The 20,370-nt window shown below is 40.4% G+C and overlaps 2 protein-coding genes across 9 annotated transcripts in view; one reads left to right on the top strand and one right to left on the bottom strand.

Moving 5' to 3' along the window:
• The window catches only part of ZC3H8 (zinc finger CCCH-type containing 8), a 30,977-nt gene extending 16,762 nt beyond the window's left edge, over positions 1-14,215 (bottom strand). For 3 of the 7 annotated variants that reach the window (XR_004903757.1, XM_036028273.1, XM_028517360.2), the window contains exons 1-2: positions 14,055-14,215; positions 9,045-9,141 (exon numbers count right to left, since the gene is read on the bottom strand). Coding sequence is in view for 6 of the 7 variants with exons in the window: in XM_036028273.1 (XP_035884166.1) it covers positions 9,045-9,141; positions 14,055-14,146 (189 nt within the window). In the remaining variant the exon portion in view is untranslated. Of the gene's footprint in view, positions 1-2,240; positions 2,312-5,526; positions 5,917-9,044; positions 9,232-10,036; positions 11,864-14,054 lie in introns of those variants that run through there. The other 4 variants (XM_036028274.1, XM_036028275.1, XM_036028276.1 and 1 more) reach the window with 4 other exon arrangements.
• Positions 14,216-16,066: 1,851 nt separating this feature from the next.
• ZC3H6 (zinc finger CCCH-type containing 6) overlaps positions 16,067-20,370 on the top strand; it is a 61,277-nt gene continuing 56,973 nt past the window's right edge. For both annotated transcript variants that reach the window (XM_036028272.1, XM_028514414.2), the window contains exon 1: positions 16,067-16,201. In XM_036028272.1, the coding sequence (XP_035884165.1) occupies positions 16,170-16,201 (32 nt within the window). In that variant the 5' untranslated portion in view covers positions 16,067-16,169. The remainder of the gene's footprint in view (positions 16,202-20,370) is intronic.

Below are 20,370 nucleotides of genomic sequence, written 5' to 3'. Positions count from 1 at the left end.
TCCATTTGCATTGACTCTACTTTTAAATGGTTTAATTCAGTAACTCATGATTCCATAAAAGTAAATGGTAATGGTACAATTAAAAACCCACTACACAAAGATATATCATAGCTACCAAAGCCTATTCTTTCCCCCACAATTCACAGCACTGTTGGCAGAAGAGGTGGCAGCCATAACAAGAAGGAAGAAAGAGCTGCCCGATTCTCTACACAGGTTAACTTTACTCTCAGAAACTCTCTTCTGACTGCTGACGGAGCTGTTCTGAGATGACAGCTGCAAACAGAGGTACCCACTGTAGCAGAAGCCCTGGGCTGGCAGCTGACCCTGGAGAGCCTGGGGTGATCACAGCCAACAGCTTGAACCACTTTGAGTATAAAAATTGCCAAGTAATGGTTGCACAGGTGTGAACAGCTCAATAATTATAATCAATATGTATAATATATTTCCATTAAAGTTTATTTAAAAAACCCAAGTGTAAAGGGCTCCTTTTTTTCTTCTTTTTTTAGAGGACCCTATTCTGATGTCAGGTAGAGATGACACCTGTATTGTTGAACTGGCCAATGATCCTGCTCCAGAGAACACTTCTAGGCCTGGTCTCTTACCCACCTTCTCATAACTGACAGAGGCAAAGAACTCAAACAAGAAACAGAACTTAGAAGAATCACTATTCTAATCCATACTGGGTGGTCCGATTTAAAGGTTTACTGACTGTAGGCCTCGAAAAGTGAATGTGCTCCTGCTTGAAGAAAGCAAACAAACTGAGAAAGTTTCCTAGACCATACCAATCAATCCAGCAGTTTTCTGGCCACCAAGTTCTTCATCTCTATATCCTCAAGAAAGAGCACTCCCCCCCCCCCCCAACTAATACCATAAAAAAACTTATAAACAAAGCTTCTGGTGAGAAGCTGGCAAACATTGGCCTGGCTTCCTGCTTTTGCAAATGAGGTTTTGCCAGAACACAGTCACACCCAGTCACTCCCCGCCTATATCTATGGCTGCTTAGTTGTGGCAGAGACAACATGGCTCATGAAGTTGGAAAGATGCACTATCTGCTCCTGTATGAAAGAGCTGGCTGACTCCTGTGATGACTGTTGTGTTTACCTTGATTTTATGCTAATTTTATTTAGTGGGCACAAAAGAACCAAAAAAAAAAAAAAAAATCATTCAATAGCCAAAGCTCCCACGAAGCTCAGCTTAGTCAAGCACACAGAGATAAGATTACATTCAGAGAATCTGAATCAAAATATTACAACAATCCAAGTGAGTGACTAAGGGTCCCCCTTGCATAAAACACGCGGGCCTAAGCTACTGAAGCAGACCTCTTTAATTACAAGTAATAATACGTCTGATCTATTTGCATTAAAGAAAGAGATGAAATGACTTAGCACCATAAATAAAACCAGGACAATCATCAGCTATGTTGTTTTACTACATGTTAGAGATGAGTATTACCAGCTGATATGATTCTCTTCAGAGGGCACCGAAATACACCAAGTACAAATGCTGCTTAAATACTTTTCTTCATGCCAACTAGTATAAACTCACTACTTTGACATCTGCTGTTTTCTATATAACTTAGACAGCATACAAACATACTATAACTTTTTTCCTTTTGTAAAGAAGTTTAAATAAGGTAGTTTTAAATAAAAGACTTTCATGCTTTTCATTCAGGACAATTTATTGAACCAGTATAGCTTCCTGACATTCCACAAAAATAAAGTACAGAAATGTAAAAATTCATAGTTCCATGGTAGGGTGGGGGGGGTGGAGAGGACATAAAGTACATTCACCAGTAACTGAGAGGAATTCAACAAGTTCTTGGCAGATTTTTGATAAACAACAGCAAGCTCTAAGGTGAAGGCTGGGCTTAGGTTGAATGTGAGAAATGAGGCTATAACTGAGGACAAATTAAAACTCTACATTAAAACAGACAAAGCTATTATAACAAGTTCTCTTTGCCCAGCCCTCACCAGAACATAATCAAAGAGAAGTTTACCCTTAGAGAGAGAGGGAGTGGGGTGTTTACCATGGGCAGAAAGAGAAGACTGTCCTCTACAGAAATTGAATAAAATGCTTGAGAAAAGCCAAGTCTCCTTATGTGGGTAGTAAGACCTTGGAGCAAGTTCTCCACGTTCTGGCATTTGGGAGCACTTCAGTGCACTATAAATTTCAGTGACGGTTAGAATTCTACAGCATTTTGCCAAGCCCTGACATTTTTTTCATTTCCAGTGCATACCCACCATGTCAAAACATGAAAAGTGAACTTCGAATGCCATGTATTGGGTTGGCCAAAAAGTCCATTTAGTTTTTTCTGTAAAATAAAAGACACATTTTTCATTTTCATCAGTAAGTTTATTGATTTGGGTATTTTGAGTATTTTGACTATCTCCCGCTATTAGCTTGTAGTGAGTAGAGGCTGGGGTGGTGCTAAACATCTTCCAATGTATAAGACAGCCCCACAGCAAAGAATTATTTGGCCAAAATGTCAATAATATCAAGAAATTTTGCAAACCATTTTTGACACGTTCGATCAGTCACAGTACCTTCTTCATATACTTTGTGTTTCAGTTGCGTTTTTACCTTTCTTAAAATAATAAAGCATACATAATGTGCTGAAAATGTGTATTTTCTTCCTTCAATATTAAAATGGCTGTACAACTATTCATCAATTTTAATGAGTTTTTTATTTTTTTTAAAGATTTTATTTATTTATTTTTAGAGAGGGGGAAGGGAAGGAGAAAGAGAAGTAAAGAAACACCAATGTGTGGTTGCCTTTTGCACACCTCCTACTGGGGACCTGGCCCACAACCCAGGCATGTGCCCTGACTGGGAATTGAACCAGTGACCCTTTGGTTTGCAGGCCCACACTCCATCCAATGAGCTACACCAGCCACAGCTTTAATGAGGGGTTTTGTTTTGTTTTTTTTTTTTAATACATGCCCAATATGACAGCTGTTAAAATATAATGTAACAAAACTATTTCAAATGAAGTTAAAAACAACTAAGCATTACTAAGAGCCATCGAATGGAAAAAAAAAAATTTAGCCAACCCAATATTGAAGGTGCAGTGAAGTATGGATTACCTTGTTGTCCAATTAGATGACAAAACATTATGGTGATTATGTAATAATTCTTTAGTGCTTAAAGAACATAATATAGTTCAATGTTGCAATACTAAGCATTCATCACAATGGTCCCAACTCAATAATTTTTCTCAGTTAGAAAAATTGAAAAAAGTAAAACAAAATAATCACGGAATTATTTCTTCACAAAAATAAAAAATGAAAATGAGACTGAAATCAAAGCAAGGTTCTGAATGGGCTGTTTGCTGGCCACCAAAGACAGCTAAAGGCAAGTTAATGAAATCTTGTTTGATTGCAGCAATTGAAAAAGTGGCCAGAAAAAATAAAGTTACTTAAGACAACTGGCCTTTTGGCAATAACAGTTGCTCAAAGACATGAGGAAATTGGGAGAAATTTTGACAATTAAAAAAAGACAAATGCTATCAAGTGCTTTTCCTTGGCTCTCAAAGAGCTGAGAGATGTTCCTGATACTGCTCAGTACCACCGGGCTGTCCAAAGATAAAACAAAGAGCAAGATATCCATTCCCACCCAAATTTGCAGCAGGTATGGTTTCCAGGTTCAAACAGCAGTGACTTTAATACAAATGCAAAGAAAAATGTCACTTCAAGATCCATTTAACTCTGTGAGAAATGATCACCTAACCTTCAAAACAGAAGTGATTACTCTGCAATGTAATGACATGCTAAAAGGCAAACTTCAAGAGAAGAGTCTAATAAAGTTCTACAAATGCCTTCCAAGCAATAAATATGCCAATAAAAATCATGCTGTGGACTGGCAGGCAGTACCTGTCTGCAGTAAAAGACGTCTTCAAAGATGGAAGTGTACAGAATCTAATTACAGATTGATACTAATAGAAAAATCTTTGCCATCAATTTTTTTCATTTTTTTTTTGCCATCAATTTTGATAGGAGTACTAACTCCAAACTCCAATTAAACAATTTATTATCCCCAAAAGAATCCCATTCTTCTCATTAGTAAACCTGTATTACAAAAACTTTTTTCTGCTGTGTTGTCCTTTACAGAAAATGTTTACTGACTCCTGATCTAGAGTATAAAACAAAAAGGCAGGAAAAGGGAAAAAGTGATCCAGAAGAAGCAAATATGATTCAAGGGGAAAAAATAACTTAAGAATTAAAAGTAAATACACAAAAATATTTAAATAGTAGTATACCCCCAAAATAATGCTAGAATGCAGCAACAAAACAAAGAAAAAGAAATAACTCTTGAAAGGTTAAATTATGATTTATGAAATAAAGATAAAGAGGAAATGTCTTAGAATATAAAAGACGCCCTGACTGCTGAGACTCGGTTGGGCAGCAGCCTGCAAAGCAAAAGGTCACCGGTTTGATCCCCAGGTCAGACATATACCTGGGCTGCAGATTCCGTCCCCGCCAGTGGTGCTCACGCAAGGCAACCAGTCCATGTTTCTCTCTCACATTAATGTTTTTATCCCTCTCTTTCTCCTTCCCTTCTCCTCTCTACAAAAAAATAAATATTTTTAAAAAATTATAAAGGACTTGGCTGGTGTGGTTCAATGGACTGAGCGCTGACCTGCAAACCAAAGCATTCCTGGTTCGATTCCCAATCAGGGCACATGCCTGGGTTGCAGGCCAGGTCCCCAGTGTGGGGGGCACATGAGAGGCAACCACACACTGATGTTTCTCTTTCTCTCTCCCTCCCTTCCCCTCTCTAAAAGTAAATAAGTAAAATCTTTAAAATATATATAAAGGACAAAGAGAACAAACATAAAAAAGGAAGACATGCCTCACATATGAAAGGTATGTGTGGAGTATGAGTGAACATTCTCACCAAACACTAAGCACACTAAATGAAAAAAGATTCACAGTCTTTAGGAACACCAAAAAATAAAGAGAAGAACCTAAAGGATTCCAGGGAAAACTGGATACTTACAATGGAACTGAATCAGACTGGCAACACTTTACATTAGCAACACTGGATGTATGGAAGAAAATGGAGCAATAACCTCAAATTTGATACTATTTCAGTGAAACTACCTATCAACTATGAGGGCAAATTCAAGATATTTCCAGAAAGGTTAACAAGAACTGAAAAGTTTAACCCCATGCATTACTATACATGCCAGCCAAATGAGAAACCAACATAAAAAAAGATGTAACTGACAATAACCTCACCAAACACCAAGCAATAAGTCTAACAAAACGGGTGTAAGATGTAAGACATCTACCAAGAAAATTATAAACACTGTTGACAGAAATGATAAAGGACCTAAAGAAAACTCCTTGTTCTGAAGATGTCAATTCTCTCCTAAATGGTCTACAGATTCGATGCATTCCCTATAAAATTCCCACCAGGATGTTCTGTGGAATTTGACAAACTCCTTCTAAAATTTATATGAAAATGCAAAGGGCTAAGAATAGCCCAGACATAAAGAAGAAAACCAAGATGTGAGGACTTGCTTACCTGATATCCAAACTCATTATAAAGCTGTAGTAATTCACACAGGTCGTGAGGGACAGAACAGACAAATAAACTGGTGGAGGAGAATGGTCCAGAAACAGACCCACTAGCACATGAACTCTTGATTTTTGACAATGGTGACACTGCAGACCTACAGGGGCAAACCACAGTCCCTTCTCCCCAATTAACGGCTCCAGAACAATTGGGTATGATGATGAAAAAGAAAAGGAAAACAGAATTTGTGTTCCTCCTGCTTCATAGTGTACACAAAAATCAATCCTGGGTGATTATAAACTTAAATGTGAAAGGCAAAACAATAAAGACACTGTAGGAAAATATTTTTATCTCAGGATATTTGAATAAAACATAGAAAGCAGTAACTACAGTGGAAAAGTTTAACAAATGCACATATATTAAAATTATAAACTTTTCATCACAAAAAACCACTGAGTAGAAAGAAAGCCACAGAAGAATAAGAAGATATTTGCAACACATAATCCACAATGAAGGGAAAAACCCCTTTATATCCAGAATAAAGAACTATAAATGAAGATAAAAACAATCAGAGACAAACCAGTTTAAATAAAGGACAGTCCTGGCTGGGCTGCTCAGTTGGTTGGAGCATTTTCCTGTGCACCAGAAGGCTGTGGATTCGATTTCTGGTCAGGGCACATGCCTGGGTTGTGGGTTCAATCCCCAGTTGGGGTATGAATGGAAGGCAACCAACCAATGTTTCTTTCTCACATCAGTATTTCTCCCCCCTCTCGCCCGTTTTCTCTCTCTCTCACTCCATCAGTAAACATATTCTCAGGTGAGGATTTAAAATAAAAAAAAAGGACAAAAAGACTTAAGAAGCACAAAAAAAAGAGGGTCAATCCAAATGTACAAACATATGGAAAGATAGTCCATCACAATAGTAATCAAGAAAATACACACTGGGTTACAATGTGATACTCACCAGAAGGCAAAAAATTAGAAAGATAACAGTGTCAAGAGTGGAATCCTAGAAATACAGTCCCTCATACATATTGCTGCCTCTGGAGGAAAAGGAAAATCAGAACCACTCTGGAATACAGGTTGCCATTACAGTAAAGGCAAAGGTGCTTAAAAAGTCAGTAGTTCATTCCTGTGTAAATGCAGTTGTCCCCACCTGACCATTCCAAGACCCCCAGGGAATGCCTAAAGCTGCAGGTGGTATCAGACTCTCTATATGCTCTGTTTTGTCCTAATATGCATACCTATGATGAAGTTTAATTTATAAATTAGACGCAGTAAAAGATGAACAATGACTAATAAAACTGAACAATTGTAACAACATATTTGTTATAATAAAAGTTATATGGCTGTGGTCTCTTTCTCTCTCAAAGTGTCTTATTGTGCAGTACTCATACCTTTTCAGAAAGGAAGCACCTTACATCTCCTCTTGATATATTCAAATTGCCAGCACCACTACTCTTTCGCTCTGTGGCCATTATTAAGAAAAACCATGGTCACTTGAACACAAGCACTGTGATAGCACAACAACTGATCTGATAACCAAAATGGCCACCAAGCGGTCAACGGGCTGGAAGCGTCTACAGAGCAATTGGCTGGACCAAAAAGGATCGGACCGGAATGGAGCAGGACGGTATGAGATTTCACCACACTACTCAGAACACTGTGCAATTTAAAACTTAAAAATTATTTCTTTTTGGACTGCTCCATTTAATATTTTCACACTGTGGCTGACTGTGGGTAACTGAAACCGAGGAAAGCAAAACTGTAAGGGGAACTGCTGCACACACGCAGCATGATACAAGTGAGAACAGAGCAGCATTGCCTGTAACTCCAAAAACGGGAATCAGACCAAAGTCTACCAACAGTGGAGCCTATTGCATTCAGCTAACGGAATACCCTGCAGCTGAGAAAAGAAAGAAACATGTATGTACCATATAAATCTCACAAATACCATGTTGAGAAAAAGAGCATATAGGGCACTATTCTATTTCTATAAAGTGCAAAAACAGGAAAGAAACAACAGTATTCTTCTGGGTGACAGCTTTAATAAAACTGTAAAGAAGAGCAAGGCAGTGACTGATACACAAGTTAGGACTATACTTATCTCTAGGAAGAAACAAGGGGTATGGCTGAGAAGGGAGGCCCAGAGGCTTTGATGGTAACGATCTTCCTTGCCTTCCAATGTGCTGACCTGGGTGCTTTCTTTTTAATTAAGTGAGACGCATTCAACTTCTACACACTTGTGAGTAACGAGCTTTGGCTACAGCAAGCCTCCTTAGGAATAATCTAGGTGTCCATTCTCCTCACAGTGCTGTTTCTTGGGAACTACTAAGGCAATCCTAGAACGCTGCGCCTGCCTGTCTCCTGGATGGGGTTGTATTACACGTGGATTAGAGGACTTTGACTGGAGCCCAAGTTACTAAAATAGTAGAAAAAATTAGTGGGAAATCCAAGCTGCACTTTCTCCTATCAATCTTGGCTCTCGTCCACGGCAGCCAGACATGCCCCAAAGGGCAAAAGAAGTGATATACTTGGGTAGCTGAGAGGCTTTCTGAGGAGCTGAAGATGCTGTACCTGCTATACTTTGTCTTATATCCTTTTACAAAGCTGAGTATAAGAGGATCATAGGAAAGCCTATTTGTGTCTGTGAGTCTCATTGTCAATTAAAACCCATTCTTTTGTAATGTGTTAAAATTCATATTTTAAAAAAGTTCAAAAGAAAAAAGAGGCAAGAGAGAAGGAGCAGATATTGGCTTTGTTACGGGTTGAGTGTGCCCCCCCCCATAGTCTTATGTCCTAAACCCCAGTACTTTAAAATATGACTTTGTTTGGAAATAGGGCCAATGTATGTAAAATTAAAATGAGGTACCAGGGTGGGCTCTAACCCTGTATGACCAGTGTCCTTATGCAAAGGGGAGATTCAGACACAGACATGCACACAGGGAGAACACCATTCAAACATGTAGGTAAAGATCAAGGTGATACTTCTGGAAGCCAAGCCAAGGAACATGAAAGACGGCAGCAAACCACCAGAAGGTTTGGGAAAGGCCTGGGACAGATTCCCCTTCACGGCTCTAAGAAGAAACCCACCTTGCCAACACCCTGAGCTTGGACTTCTAGCCTCTTGAACCATGAGACAATAAATGTCTACATTTTAAGTTCCTAGTTTGTGGTATTTTGTTATGGAAGTCCTAGCAAACTAATACAAACTTTAAGCCTTAAATCACTAAGATTAATTAAGTCAGCAATGAATATCCTTAAAATTTTGATGTAAATTGAAAAGAAGTTTTTGAAACACTTCACAACCCATTTCAGAAATAGGGAAAACAAACATAAAAGCAATGCACTGGAAACTGTTCACAGTAAATGACAAAGTCCTTAAATGATAAATTTTTCAAAAAGTGTAACCAGGATTGATATGTGTAACTGGATCTCAAATGCTAACTAAAACAAGACAAACAAAGTCCCTAAAAATCTCTCACACCCATCCCTATCTGTTTTTCCAATATGCCAACTTATCTTACTTTTTTGGGAATATGCGCACACTCCAGTTTTACTTTCCATTTTATTTTCTCTTCTTGTGTTTCTTCGACTTCTGTATCATCTATTTCATCACCGATTCTGTAGCAAAAATATCAAATAACACAAGAGGATTTTTTCAACCTGAAAAGAGTTCATATCACAACATCAAAATCCATAGCTTTGGCTTATCTTCTGTTGGGAACTGCCCTGCCTGGTATCAGAAGCTGTAACCCCTGCCAAGGCTAAGGCTGAGGGAACAACCTTGTACCATAAGCCAGCAAGGAAACAAAAGATTATCTCCCTGGCAGGAGCACCGCTTCTGCTCCCTTTACCCTGCCTGGCCCCCAATGCTTGGTCGGTTAGCCAATGATGGGTAAGACTCCCCAAGGGGGGAATGACCTAAGACAGGTACGATCACATGGGAGGCCCCCAAGGAAGAACTTTGGGGGCTACAGCAAAAGGGGGTGATGGACCCTCACCCTTGACATAGCCTGAGTCCTCATTGTCTGTGAGAAAATCTCCCAGTTTCTTGGCTGCCTTACTTCTCCTGCTTGACTTAAGCCTGAAACAATGACAGGGTGGTGCCGCCCTGTGCTGGAAAGGGCGGGTTCCCCAGGTGATCAGGCCTAAGAAAGAATATGTAAAATCCTGTGAAACCTGCTTTGTTTAGAATGCTCTCGATGGAATGATATGGGTCCAAGGAAGAAGTAAGTTTGTTCCTTAAAGTTTTTTACAGCTCTTTAGCTATCTGACCCTGACTCAAAATAGGCCCTCAGCGTTCCTTGTTATTTGATCCTTACTTCCCAGCAATGAGTAATGAGCTTTACCTGAATTTCTGTGTAAAGGAACCCAATAAAAGCCGTTGAGGAAAAGGGTCTTAGTCCTTTTCCTGTGAGAGATTGGCCACCTTTCCTCCCCAAGCAGATCATGTCTTGGTGGACTTACTCTCATCTGTGGCGGGGGCGGGGGGGGGGGAAGCAGAGCCCCCCACAACCTTCAACTTGCTCTCAAAGAAATTCCAAATACAAATTCTACTCCAAATACTCCAGAAAAATAATATTAAACAAAACTATAATGAGTAGTAAATGGCAACATGTTTATGAGTAAAAACTAAAGCTGTAATTTTAGATCTCATCACATAACCTTAATGTTCAAGTATTAGCAGCTTTTAAATTTATCCATTCACGTATCATTCCATTCATTCAAAAAATACTGAGTATCTACCATATACCAGGACCCCGGCCTTAAATCCTAGGACACAACAATCAACAAAACAGACCTTGTCCCTGCCTTCTGAGAACTTTCTATCTGCTTGGGAGAAAGAAGGAAAGCAATTTCAATACAGTGTGATAATACCGGTGTATGCATAGGAAGAACACAACCTAGATTTGGGGGCCAGAGGTTTTCTGATCCTCAGAGACATGAAAGAGTTAGCACACAAAGAAGAGTGCAAGGAAGACCAGTACTTCAGGGAGAATGCAGGGTGCCTTCCCAGGCCTGGAGAGCCCCAAAGTTACATTCTAAGTGGGAAGAGGTGAAAGAGGAGTGGTTTTCACACTCACAAGGGCTGAGAAGTTGAACATGTATATACATCATCTGAAACAATCACTTGATATTCCATCAAAACTAAAAGTGAACCCAAGAAAGATAAAGATGGGAAATACAAAACTAGTGAACAAAGAAGCCAATAAAATTTATAAGGAAACCTAAATAATGGTTGATGCTACAGATATAGGGGCACCGAACACAATTTTGTCTCAGAAAGTAGTGTCTACTAAATAAAGCTTAAGACATGTGTTACATGCCAGATAAAGGCGAGGACTAGACAACGTACACATACTCAAAACAACACGCTACAAGAATGTGAAGGGTGGTTTTGTGCTTCTTTCCAAGTTCCAGGAGGGGCTCAGGCTTCACAGCTCCACCCAGTCCAACAGTTTACCACTGATCTGTCTGCAGTCAGAGCTTTGGAGTTACACCCACCAGATCAGCTATGAAGTTTTTTGAGCCTTCTACACAAGCTACCATTGCAAGAGTCAATAAGGCAAACACTGTGGACTTCCATTGTTCTGGTTTTCAGTAACGAATCACAGGGAGCAAAAAATAACCTGTCCTTTGGCAGCATAATAATGACAACAGCAGCTAACACTTGCATTATGATTGATCACTCTGTGCCAGGCACTGTCTCATAGACATTACACATATCACAAGAACCTTATGGCATACATACTACTGTTTAAAAGCCTGTTTTACAGATGAGAAAACTGAATTATGTAAAGCTTATGTAACACATCACAGACCTAGTAAATGGTGGAGCTGAGACTGAAACCCAGGCAGGCAGAGCCAACTCCCTACTCACATATCCACCTGGTATCTATTAGACATAATCTTAATACATGCAAAACTGAACTTTTATCTAATTTTTCCTGCTATCTTAAACTCCAACTCCAACCTTCTAATGATACTGACCAAAAACCCTGAAGCTGACCTTGACTTCTCTCATATCCCTCATCCAATCCATGAGAACATCTTTTTATTTTTAAAATATATCAATATTTGACCACTTCTTGCCACTAATACTATGATGCAAGCTACTCTTGCTCATCTACATTCTACTCTCAACACATACAGAATGACCTGGCTAAACTGTCACTCTCTGCTGAAAGCCCTCCAATGGCCTCTCAGCTCATTCAGGGTAGAAGCCAACATCCTTGTAATGGAACCTGCAAGTCCCTGCAGGATCAGCTTCCCCTAACCCACCCAATACCACTCAAGTCTGACTACTCTTAATCCACTCATCATTCTGGCCACTTTGCTCCCACCACCCAATCACACCAAGCTCACTGCACCTCAGGCCCTGTATATGGAACACTCTCCTACTAAACATCAACCTCCCTTGCCTCCTTCGGGTCCCTACTCAAACATTACTTATCGATGTTGTTACTGAGGCTTTCCTTAACTACTTTTTTTGAAATACCTACATCCTTCCCACCGTCCCATCCTTTTCTTTAAAACAAATTTATTTATTTATTTATTTATTTATTTATTTATTTATTTTTTAGAGGCAGGAAGCAAGGGAGAAAGAGGGAGAGAAACACCAACGTGTGTGGCTGCCTCCCGCATGCCTCCCACCAGAGACATGGCCCAAAACCCAGGCAATGTGCCCCAACTGGTATTGAACCAGTGCCTCCCCTCCCCCCCCCCGGGTTCATAGGCTGGCACTCAAGCCACTAAGCCACATCAGCCAGGGCCCATCCTCCCTTCTTATCCAACTACCCTTCTTTCATTTGCTCTATGGCACTGATCACCTAAACTCCCATGCAGTAATTAAACCAATTTTACCATAGGCTAACTAATAATATACACAAAAGTTAGGTTCCTAAGGCATCTTATCAATGTTAGAACTAAAAGACATTGAACAGAATTACATTACTTGAGCACCTGTTATACATTTATATATTGTCTGTGTCCCAAAAATATAAATCTCATGAGTACAAAACTTTTTAATCTCTTTTGTTTATTGCTATATCCCCAGGGCCTAAAATAATGTCCTGTACTTAGCAGGTGTTCAATAAATGAGTAGTTCCATAATAAAATTACCAGGAAAAAACCCATTTAAAACAAAAACCTTTATGCATTGAAAATAACGCCATAGGCAAAGCAAAAGATAACAAATTGGGGGTACATATCTGCAGACTAGAAATCCTAAAATTTTAAAGAGAAAGACAGGCAAAGGATATGAATGAGTAACAGTTCACGGGTGCTCACCAAAACCATAATGCAATATCATTCTTCAGCTGACATTTTGGGAAATATCCAAAATTGTCATAAGAATGTCATAAAAGTAGTTTAATAAAATTTTCAAACTGATGGCTGCTACTGGTTTTTTTATGTCGCTGTCTTTTTTGTGATTCACCTTGCTGATTTATGTATTTTGATAGTTTATTGATTCCTCTGCTTTTTCTTTGTAGATGATCCTATCATCTGTAAATAATGTGTCTTTGTCTCTTTTTAATATTTATAGGTCTTATTTAAGCCATTGTGCCCTAGAAGCACAGAAATGAAATCACGGGTCCTAGAATAAGACTAAGTAACTTAATCCTACTTTTGCTAGTTACACTGTGTAATCTTGGCAAATTATTTATCATCTCTGTGTCTCAACTTTCTCATCTACAAAAATGAAAATATCTTCTCTTGAAGGTTGAGATTAAATGACATTCTCTGTAAAGTACCAAGGTAAAGCTCTAAATGGGAACCTGAACTAAAGCAATAGTTCCAATTAAGATATGTGAGACAGAGAGAAACGAAAAGATTGGAGTGATGCGGAGGTAAATCAACCAGATAAGAGATTTATCGCAGATGTGAGGAATAAAGGAATAAAGGCAGTGTGTTATGGTTTTGGCCTAGGGAAATTGTGGCAAACATGTAGGTTTAGAAGAAAAGGTGGGTTTTTAGCATTTCAAAGTCACAGAGAAAAGAGTGAATGAATATTTAAGTGTAACTATTCTCGTCCCCAAGAACGAGATCAATAAATTAGCGCCATTTGGCCAGCGGCCTCAGTTCCTGTTTAGTAAATGTATCTAAATGGTGTTTGCTGATTTACGATGGTTTTAAGGGTCTTTTGATGCTGATCAGTGGACTAAAAGGATACTATTCATTCCTTATTCTTCACCGCTTGGTGAATTGACGGTTTGGCATTTTCTACAAAAAAAGTGCCTAGCACGTGTCTATGAAAAATGACAGGTGACCTCTGTCTTCCAGCAGCTCACACGTGCTACAGAGTCACAGGTCCCGAGGAACAGGAGGGGAGCATTCCGACGCCCTCTCGTTCCAGCAGGGAGCCGCACTTCTGGTTTCTATCCGCGCACCCGCCCGGCACCGTCGCCCCACGCCCGAGAGGCCCCCGAGCCCCGTATATCCCCACGCCCTGCACAGTCCCGAGCCCACCGAAAGCGCGAGGGGGCGGAACCCGCTAGGGCCCCGGCGTTCAGACCGAAAACATCGGGCATCACCTGTTGTCGGAGTCCATGGCATCGGAGCCCGTGGGCAGTTTACTGCCCAAGGCCGGGTTCGGAGGTTTGGAGAAAAGATTTTCAAAATCCATCCTCCTGTCCAGGGTCCCCCAGCTGGGGAAGCGGAAAGAGAAGTGATGAGAGTCGCCAACGCTTCCGGCGCATGCGCTACCCGCTCATTCTGGGCCACCGAGTCTAGCCCCACTACGCATGCGCTCTACCATCCCCCAGGGTCCCGCGCTAGTACCGCCTTAAGTCTGTGCATGTTCTTGTGCCTTACGACCCGTTTTAAAAAAATATTTGCTATAGTTTTTAGGCGTGGTCTTTAGGATTCTCCTTTGAATCGAAACCCCAGTAGCTACCATTGACTTGGGCGCTTCCTCTGCACCAGGCCTGTTTCATATTCAACCCACCTATTGCTCACAGAATGGCAGGCCTCGTACTACAGGTGCTATTCCCCATTTTCTAGATGAGGAAACAGGTGCGGACGGCTTAGGTGACTTGTTTTGTCATACAATGGGGTTAAACCCCACTTTTAGGCAAAAAGCTCATTAAGAAGCACCAAGAACTAATAAGATTCAGAAGACAGCCTGTGTGGTTGGGAAGTCGTCTTGAAAGGGGCATATTTGAGCTCAGTACTGATGTAATTTTCACAGGAAGAGGAAGCTAGGACTAGTATAAAAGGAGTCTGGAGAATGGCAGTTTCCCCATCCCTTTTATGCAATAGAAACAAAGGAGAAAATTATAAGGTACACAAAATCCACCTTTGGTAAATTAGGGAGGCGGGAGAAAGATAAGCACTGAAATCATTAGAATTGGATAAAAAGCAAAATGTAGAGATACATAACTTCTTTACACGGTTGGGTATGGGGTAATGAACATTTAACATTTACAGTCAGTAAATGGGCAGCAAGATAACAACGAGGAGTTTCATGGTCTGCTTTGGTGCCAGTGGGGGTCTTGGAAAAGAAAATTACCCTGACCCTTTAAAGGCGTGTTATTCTAGATGCATAAGAACAGTGAACAGGGCTCACTTAAGGCAAAGAATGAAGTTGCTAAGAAAGCTGCAGGCTTGTAACTTGATGGCCTGCCATGACCTGCCCAGTTAGCAATTTGTGATCAGATCCTCCTGGATAGCTACTTTCGGTCACCCAGCCTGCCAGGCGGCTCCCCCCCCTGAGCTCATCTGGCCTACTGTAGCCCCTTTGCATTCACACTAAGCAGAGACAAAGGAAATCAGGTATTTGGGAGGATCAACCATGAAGTCCACCATCTAAATAAAAAGCAAGCAATCTTCCTCCAGAACTAAGCCAAGCTGTTTTCCCCAAAACGCGATCCGGAACACTAAACATTAGAAAAAGAGAGGCCCACTATAACTTTTAAGGAGAAAGTACATTTCTCCATCATTTAAGCAACAGAGATTTTATTTAAAAAACCAGTAAACAGTGTGCGATCTTTATTACCCCAAGTAACCCACACCGGCGGACGGCTTCAGAAGCCGTTTGTTAGGAGTCTCCGCAAACTTTGGTAGGCAGCGTCCCTGATTGCCCAGAGACGAAGGCCACACCAACCCACGGGCGGAGGTCGCCTCCTAGACGGACGTCGCCTCCTAGACGGACGTCGCAACCCGAACCGAGCCGCCTCCGCGGATTCACGAAGGCTGGGAACCCACCCCTGAAGTTACAGACGGCCTCCTCATCCAATGGCCAACGTGCTGCGGTATGTGGGCGGGGCGCGCGGAGGGATATTGCGCCTTTAGCCCCGGGCTGGTGTGCGACGCCATCTTGTCGAGCGCCGTCCCGGGGCCGCCATGTCGGTGAGGAGCAGTCACCACTGCGGCCATTGTCCAAACCCCCGCGTCGCGGCGCTTCCGCCCGCCCGCTTCCGAGCCTCGGCCGCCGGCGGCGAGTAGAGACTAGCGCGGCGGCGTCGGCTGCGGCCGTGCCCCGTGTTTGCAGAGAGCCCATCTCTCTGGCGTGGTTGTTAACAGACTGGAAAGTCTGTGTCTGTGTCGCTCACTAGTAACCGTGAGTTTTTACCGCCTCGTCACGGCGGGCGGCCGGGGTCCTGTGCCCCGCAGACCGGCCCGCAGCCCCGCCCCGCTCCTGACCAAACATGACAGACTGTGAACACGCAGGGCGCGGCAGGTCGGAACCTTGTCTGTCTGTGTGTCGGAGGAGAGGGCTGGGCGGGGGCGGGCGGGCCCTGCATGACCGAGGTGTCTCCGGGCCGCCGCGCTGGACGGCGCCCTGGAAGGCCGGGCTGGCGGCCGTGGGGAGGCTGGCCCCCTCCAGTCCTGTCCCGTCCCTGCCCACCGCGCGGGTCCTTCCGGCCTCCCGCCCCGCCCGCCGCACGTGCGACCCCCGCCCCGGGCTGGGGCTGCGGGCCAGGGCCAGACAGGACCAGGCACGAACTGGTAATAACTGGTGTTGTCTTTGACTGGTACCCTAGCACATACCGAAAAATAAACATGTTTGGGTTTTTTGTTTTTGTTTTTGTTTTGTTTTTAGGAAATATTTAAGTAACCCGAAATGCCATGTACTTGAAATGGCAAATACAAGTTTAAAATATTAACACAAATATTTAGGCTCTGCCAACCTTACTGTAGCACTTAGTGAAAGGTCCGTGGATTACCCCATCTAGCCCAAATTTGTAAATACGTGTATCACTTGAACATTTAACTGAGATTCTGATTCTTTAGATTTTGCTATGCCTTCATATAGGCATACTCTTGGTTCCATTTAATGGTTTGGGGTATTTACAGATTTTAAATAACTTGAACAGCATATTAAAGTTTTGATTAGATTTTTAGCTTACAGTGGTATGCGGGGGATGGGGGGTGGCGGGGGATGACGTTTGGGTCAAGAATGGATCAAATATACCACGGAGGTCCTATAGGATTACACAGTAATGGATCTGAAAAATTCCTATTGGCCAGTGACCTGTCGCTGTTCTAACATTTTAGCACAAGGCATTATTCACTTGTTTGTGGTGATGCTGGTGTAAACAGACCCACAGCACTGCCAGTCCTGTAGAAATGCAGCACATACAGTTACAGTAGCAGACTGCAGCATCTAGGTTTCTGTAAGTGTACCCTGATGTTCACACAGTGGTGAAATCACATAACTACGCATTTCTCAGAATACATTCTCTTTGTTAAGCAGCACATGCCTGAACATTGGTATTTTAATGGTTAAGAAAAAGAGAGCTTTCCTTGATATTGCTAGAATCCATTAAATGTGATTGCAAAACCCATTGCATCTGACTCTTACGTAGAATATTTAGAAATCTAGAACCTGGCAATTACTCCTTTGGGAATTAAGTAATCAAAAGTACACGTTGTACTATAGGCTGTATAGAAATTATACCTGTGGAGTAATGTGGTCTGCTTTTTGTAAAGCATTCCAAACACTTAAAAAAAAAAAAAGCCCAGAAGCAGAAATCACAAACACTTGGAAATTTGAAATACCTAAATATTGGCAACCTTGAGAGGTATAAAAATGATACTTTGACAACTTTGATACTGAACTAATAGGAGTAGATCACTAGAAAGCATTAAACATGTAGTTTTTAGCAAAAAAAACAACTTAAAATTATGAGTATGTAAGCTTGCACTTGACATGTTTTTCATGTTGTTTTTACATATCTTGTTACTAAAATGAGAAAATGGTTGGAATAGGTTAACTAATGTCTTGAAGTTTTCCACTCTGAATATCTGGACAAACCGGTGGTGAGGTTTTTGCCAATGGAGGCTACAATTCATTTTTCTTTGTGTGTGTGGAAGAAGAAAATCTGTCCTCTGTTAGTTCACAGGGCACTTCAATACATAGAATTATGCAGTCTATGTACTGAGAAAACCATGTCACCAAATTCAGGTGTCAAAATAACTTTACTAGTAAGGAACTGTGATGCCAGGCTTTAAAAATAATTGGAAGTTTTGAAACAATTAGAAGTTAAAAAGAAATTTTTAAAGAATTCTTTGTAAGATACGTTAACAGCTTGATAAGAATTTAAAATGTAGTAGTGATATTTAGTCTTTTTTGTTTTATATTAGGACTAAGAAAATATTTCCTAGTGATTTCTGAAGCAACGACGTTTGCTCCATCTTAATTTATTCAGTTGTTAAGTGGTATTATGAGGCAAAAAGAGATAGTTTATTTTTTCACACTTTTGGGTTTTTTTGGTTTGGTCAACTTAACATGAAAAACAAAACAACTACACCAAAAAAACAGTGAACTGGGAGTCAGGAAAAATGGTTCTAGCTCCACTTAGCTTTGTGAAGTTTAGCAAGCCTCCTTTCTTAACTAATAAGAGAGTTCTACAAGAATTTTTCCAATTCTGCAAGATCTGGTTCTCAAATGTCTCTGGGGAACTTCTAAAAGGTGGTGATGTCATTGCCATGTCTGAGCCTCTGGCTAAGTTTTAAGGTTTTTAAAAACTCAAATTATTCTAATAACAGCTAATTTGAGAACTATACTAGATCACTATTTTCCAAACTTAATCGTTGAATCGCTTGGAGGAATAAAGATTTTTGTCTTGCCCAGAGGAACTGAATCAGAATCTCTAGGGGAGGATATTGGTAATCTGTATTTTTAATAAGCTTCCCTGGTGATTCTGAAGAAATTTGGGAAAAAATGCACCAATCCGTGGAATCCTTAAATATTCTTGCATCTATATTATAGTTATTTTATACTGCACTAAAAGTTTCTGTGAATTAAGTGGTGAAGATATATGAATTCTGGTATTTGGAGATAGGCTTTGTCTCCAGGATATTATTTTTTTTTGATGTTCCCGAAAACTAATGTATATTGTGAGTACAGGAAAAAAGTTATATCTATGATTTTTATTTGTAACGCCTTCGATTGTACAAATTAAAATATAGTTTTCATTTGAATGAGATTCTGAATGTGAATGGATAGTCACATAATGCACATGTTTTCTCTTTTAAAAAAGTGTTTTTGTGTACATGTTTTATATGGTGAATATTTTGCACAAGATTTGTTTACCAAATAAGTTAGCTTTTTAAAAAATTACCCATTTGGTGTACTTTCCTTTAAATATTTTCATGTCTAGAGTGAAAACACTGTTTATAAAGTGTTATTAATATAAAAATACAAATAAATGTGTGGCAATGTAGAATGTTCGTGGAGGACTTCTGACTAGGCCTTTAGAAATAAATAATAGAGGTTAGGGGAAATCAAAGGAGGATAAAATTCTTGTTTCCTTTTTCATTCAGTCTTTGTTTTCATCCAGTTCTTATAGGCACAACTCCAGCCACCTAGCTTTGTATTGCAGCTGAATGTTGATCTAAGTAAGACAATTCACAAACAACCTAAAGGCTAAATACTGAACCCTTGCTTTGACACATCTGCAGTGAAGTAGGAAAGATAAATATATATCCAAATAACTATTGTACAATTTTCTGAAATGTACTAAAGTTAAAAAGTTTTACAAGGACTTCACTGGGGAAAAAGATAATTTTGACATGAACAGTATAAAGAGCATATGATTCTCAGAGTCTTTAATTGATAGGAGGTATGGATAATTGTTTCAGTAAGAGGTTATTCTTTGCTCATTAAGAGCAACCTTCCTACCTTTTTCCCCTCCTCTCCCACTTGGCTTATGTAAAATAAGAACAAGAGAACCCCACCTAGTCAAAATGGTAGGGATTACACCCCATCTCCTCTCGTCACCCCCCCACAGCAGAATGATGGGAACCTTGCCGAGAGACTTGGAGAATCTGAAGGAAAGGATGGAGGAGATAATTATACTTTTCATTTGTAATAGGGCTTTCATTTGATTCTCACATTAATCCCATGAGATGATGTAGCATTACAGTGTGACGTATTTGTTTGAGATCCCACAGATAGAACCTAGATAAAAACCCAGCTATGCCAACTACTCCCTGCAGTATTATTTTCACTTTTCATTAAATTTTCATAGGGAAGTAATGCAGTAAGTGCTAGCCTTCACTTCTGGAATTGTTTGGGATTGTAATGTGCTTGTATTTTAGGAGAGTCTTGCATTCTGAATAAAGCCTGGATTCTGATCCTAGTTTTTCCTCTAACTTGGTTAATGCTCTTCTCTTTTCTGTGATTATTTTTCTTGTTTGTGAAATCAGATAGTTGAATTACATTACTTCCAATTTCCCTTCTCACTTTAATATGTCAGTAATTTTAATTAAATTGCAGATGCACCTTCTTACATTAGAGTTTACTTGATGCTCTACACTATATCTGGTTTGTAAATTAGTATGTTTACTGAAGTAACTGTCTTCCCTCACTAGGCAATTAATTAATTAATTGTATTCTTAATT

This window comes from Phyllostomus discolor, chromosome 6, assembly GCF_004126475.2.
Source record: "Phyllostomus discolor isolate MPI-MPIP mPhyDis1 chromosome 6, mPhyDis1.pri.v3, whole genome shotgun sequence".
Classification (NCBI taxonomy): domain Eukaryota; kingdom Metazoa; phylum Chordata; class Mammalia; order Chiroptera; family Phyllostomidae; genus Phyllostomus; species Phyllostomus discolor.
The sequence above is the reverse complement of the archived record's forward strand: the minus strand, read 5'-3'. Positions and strand labels throughout refer to the sequence as shown.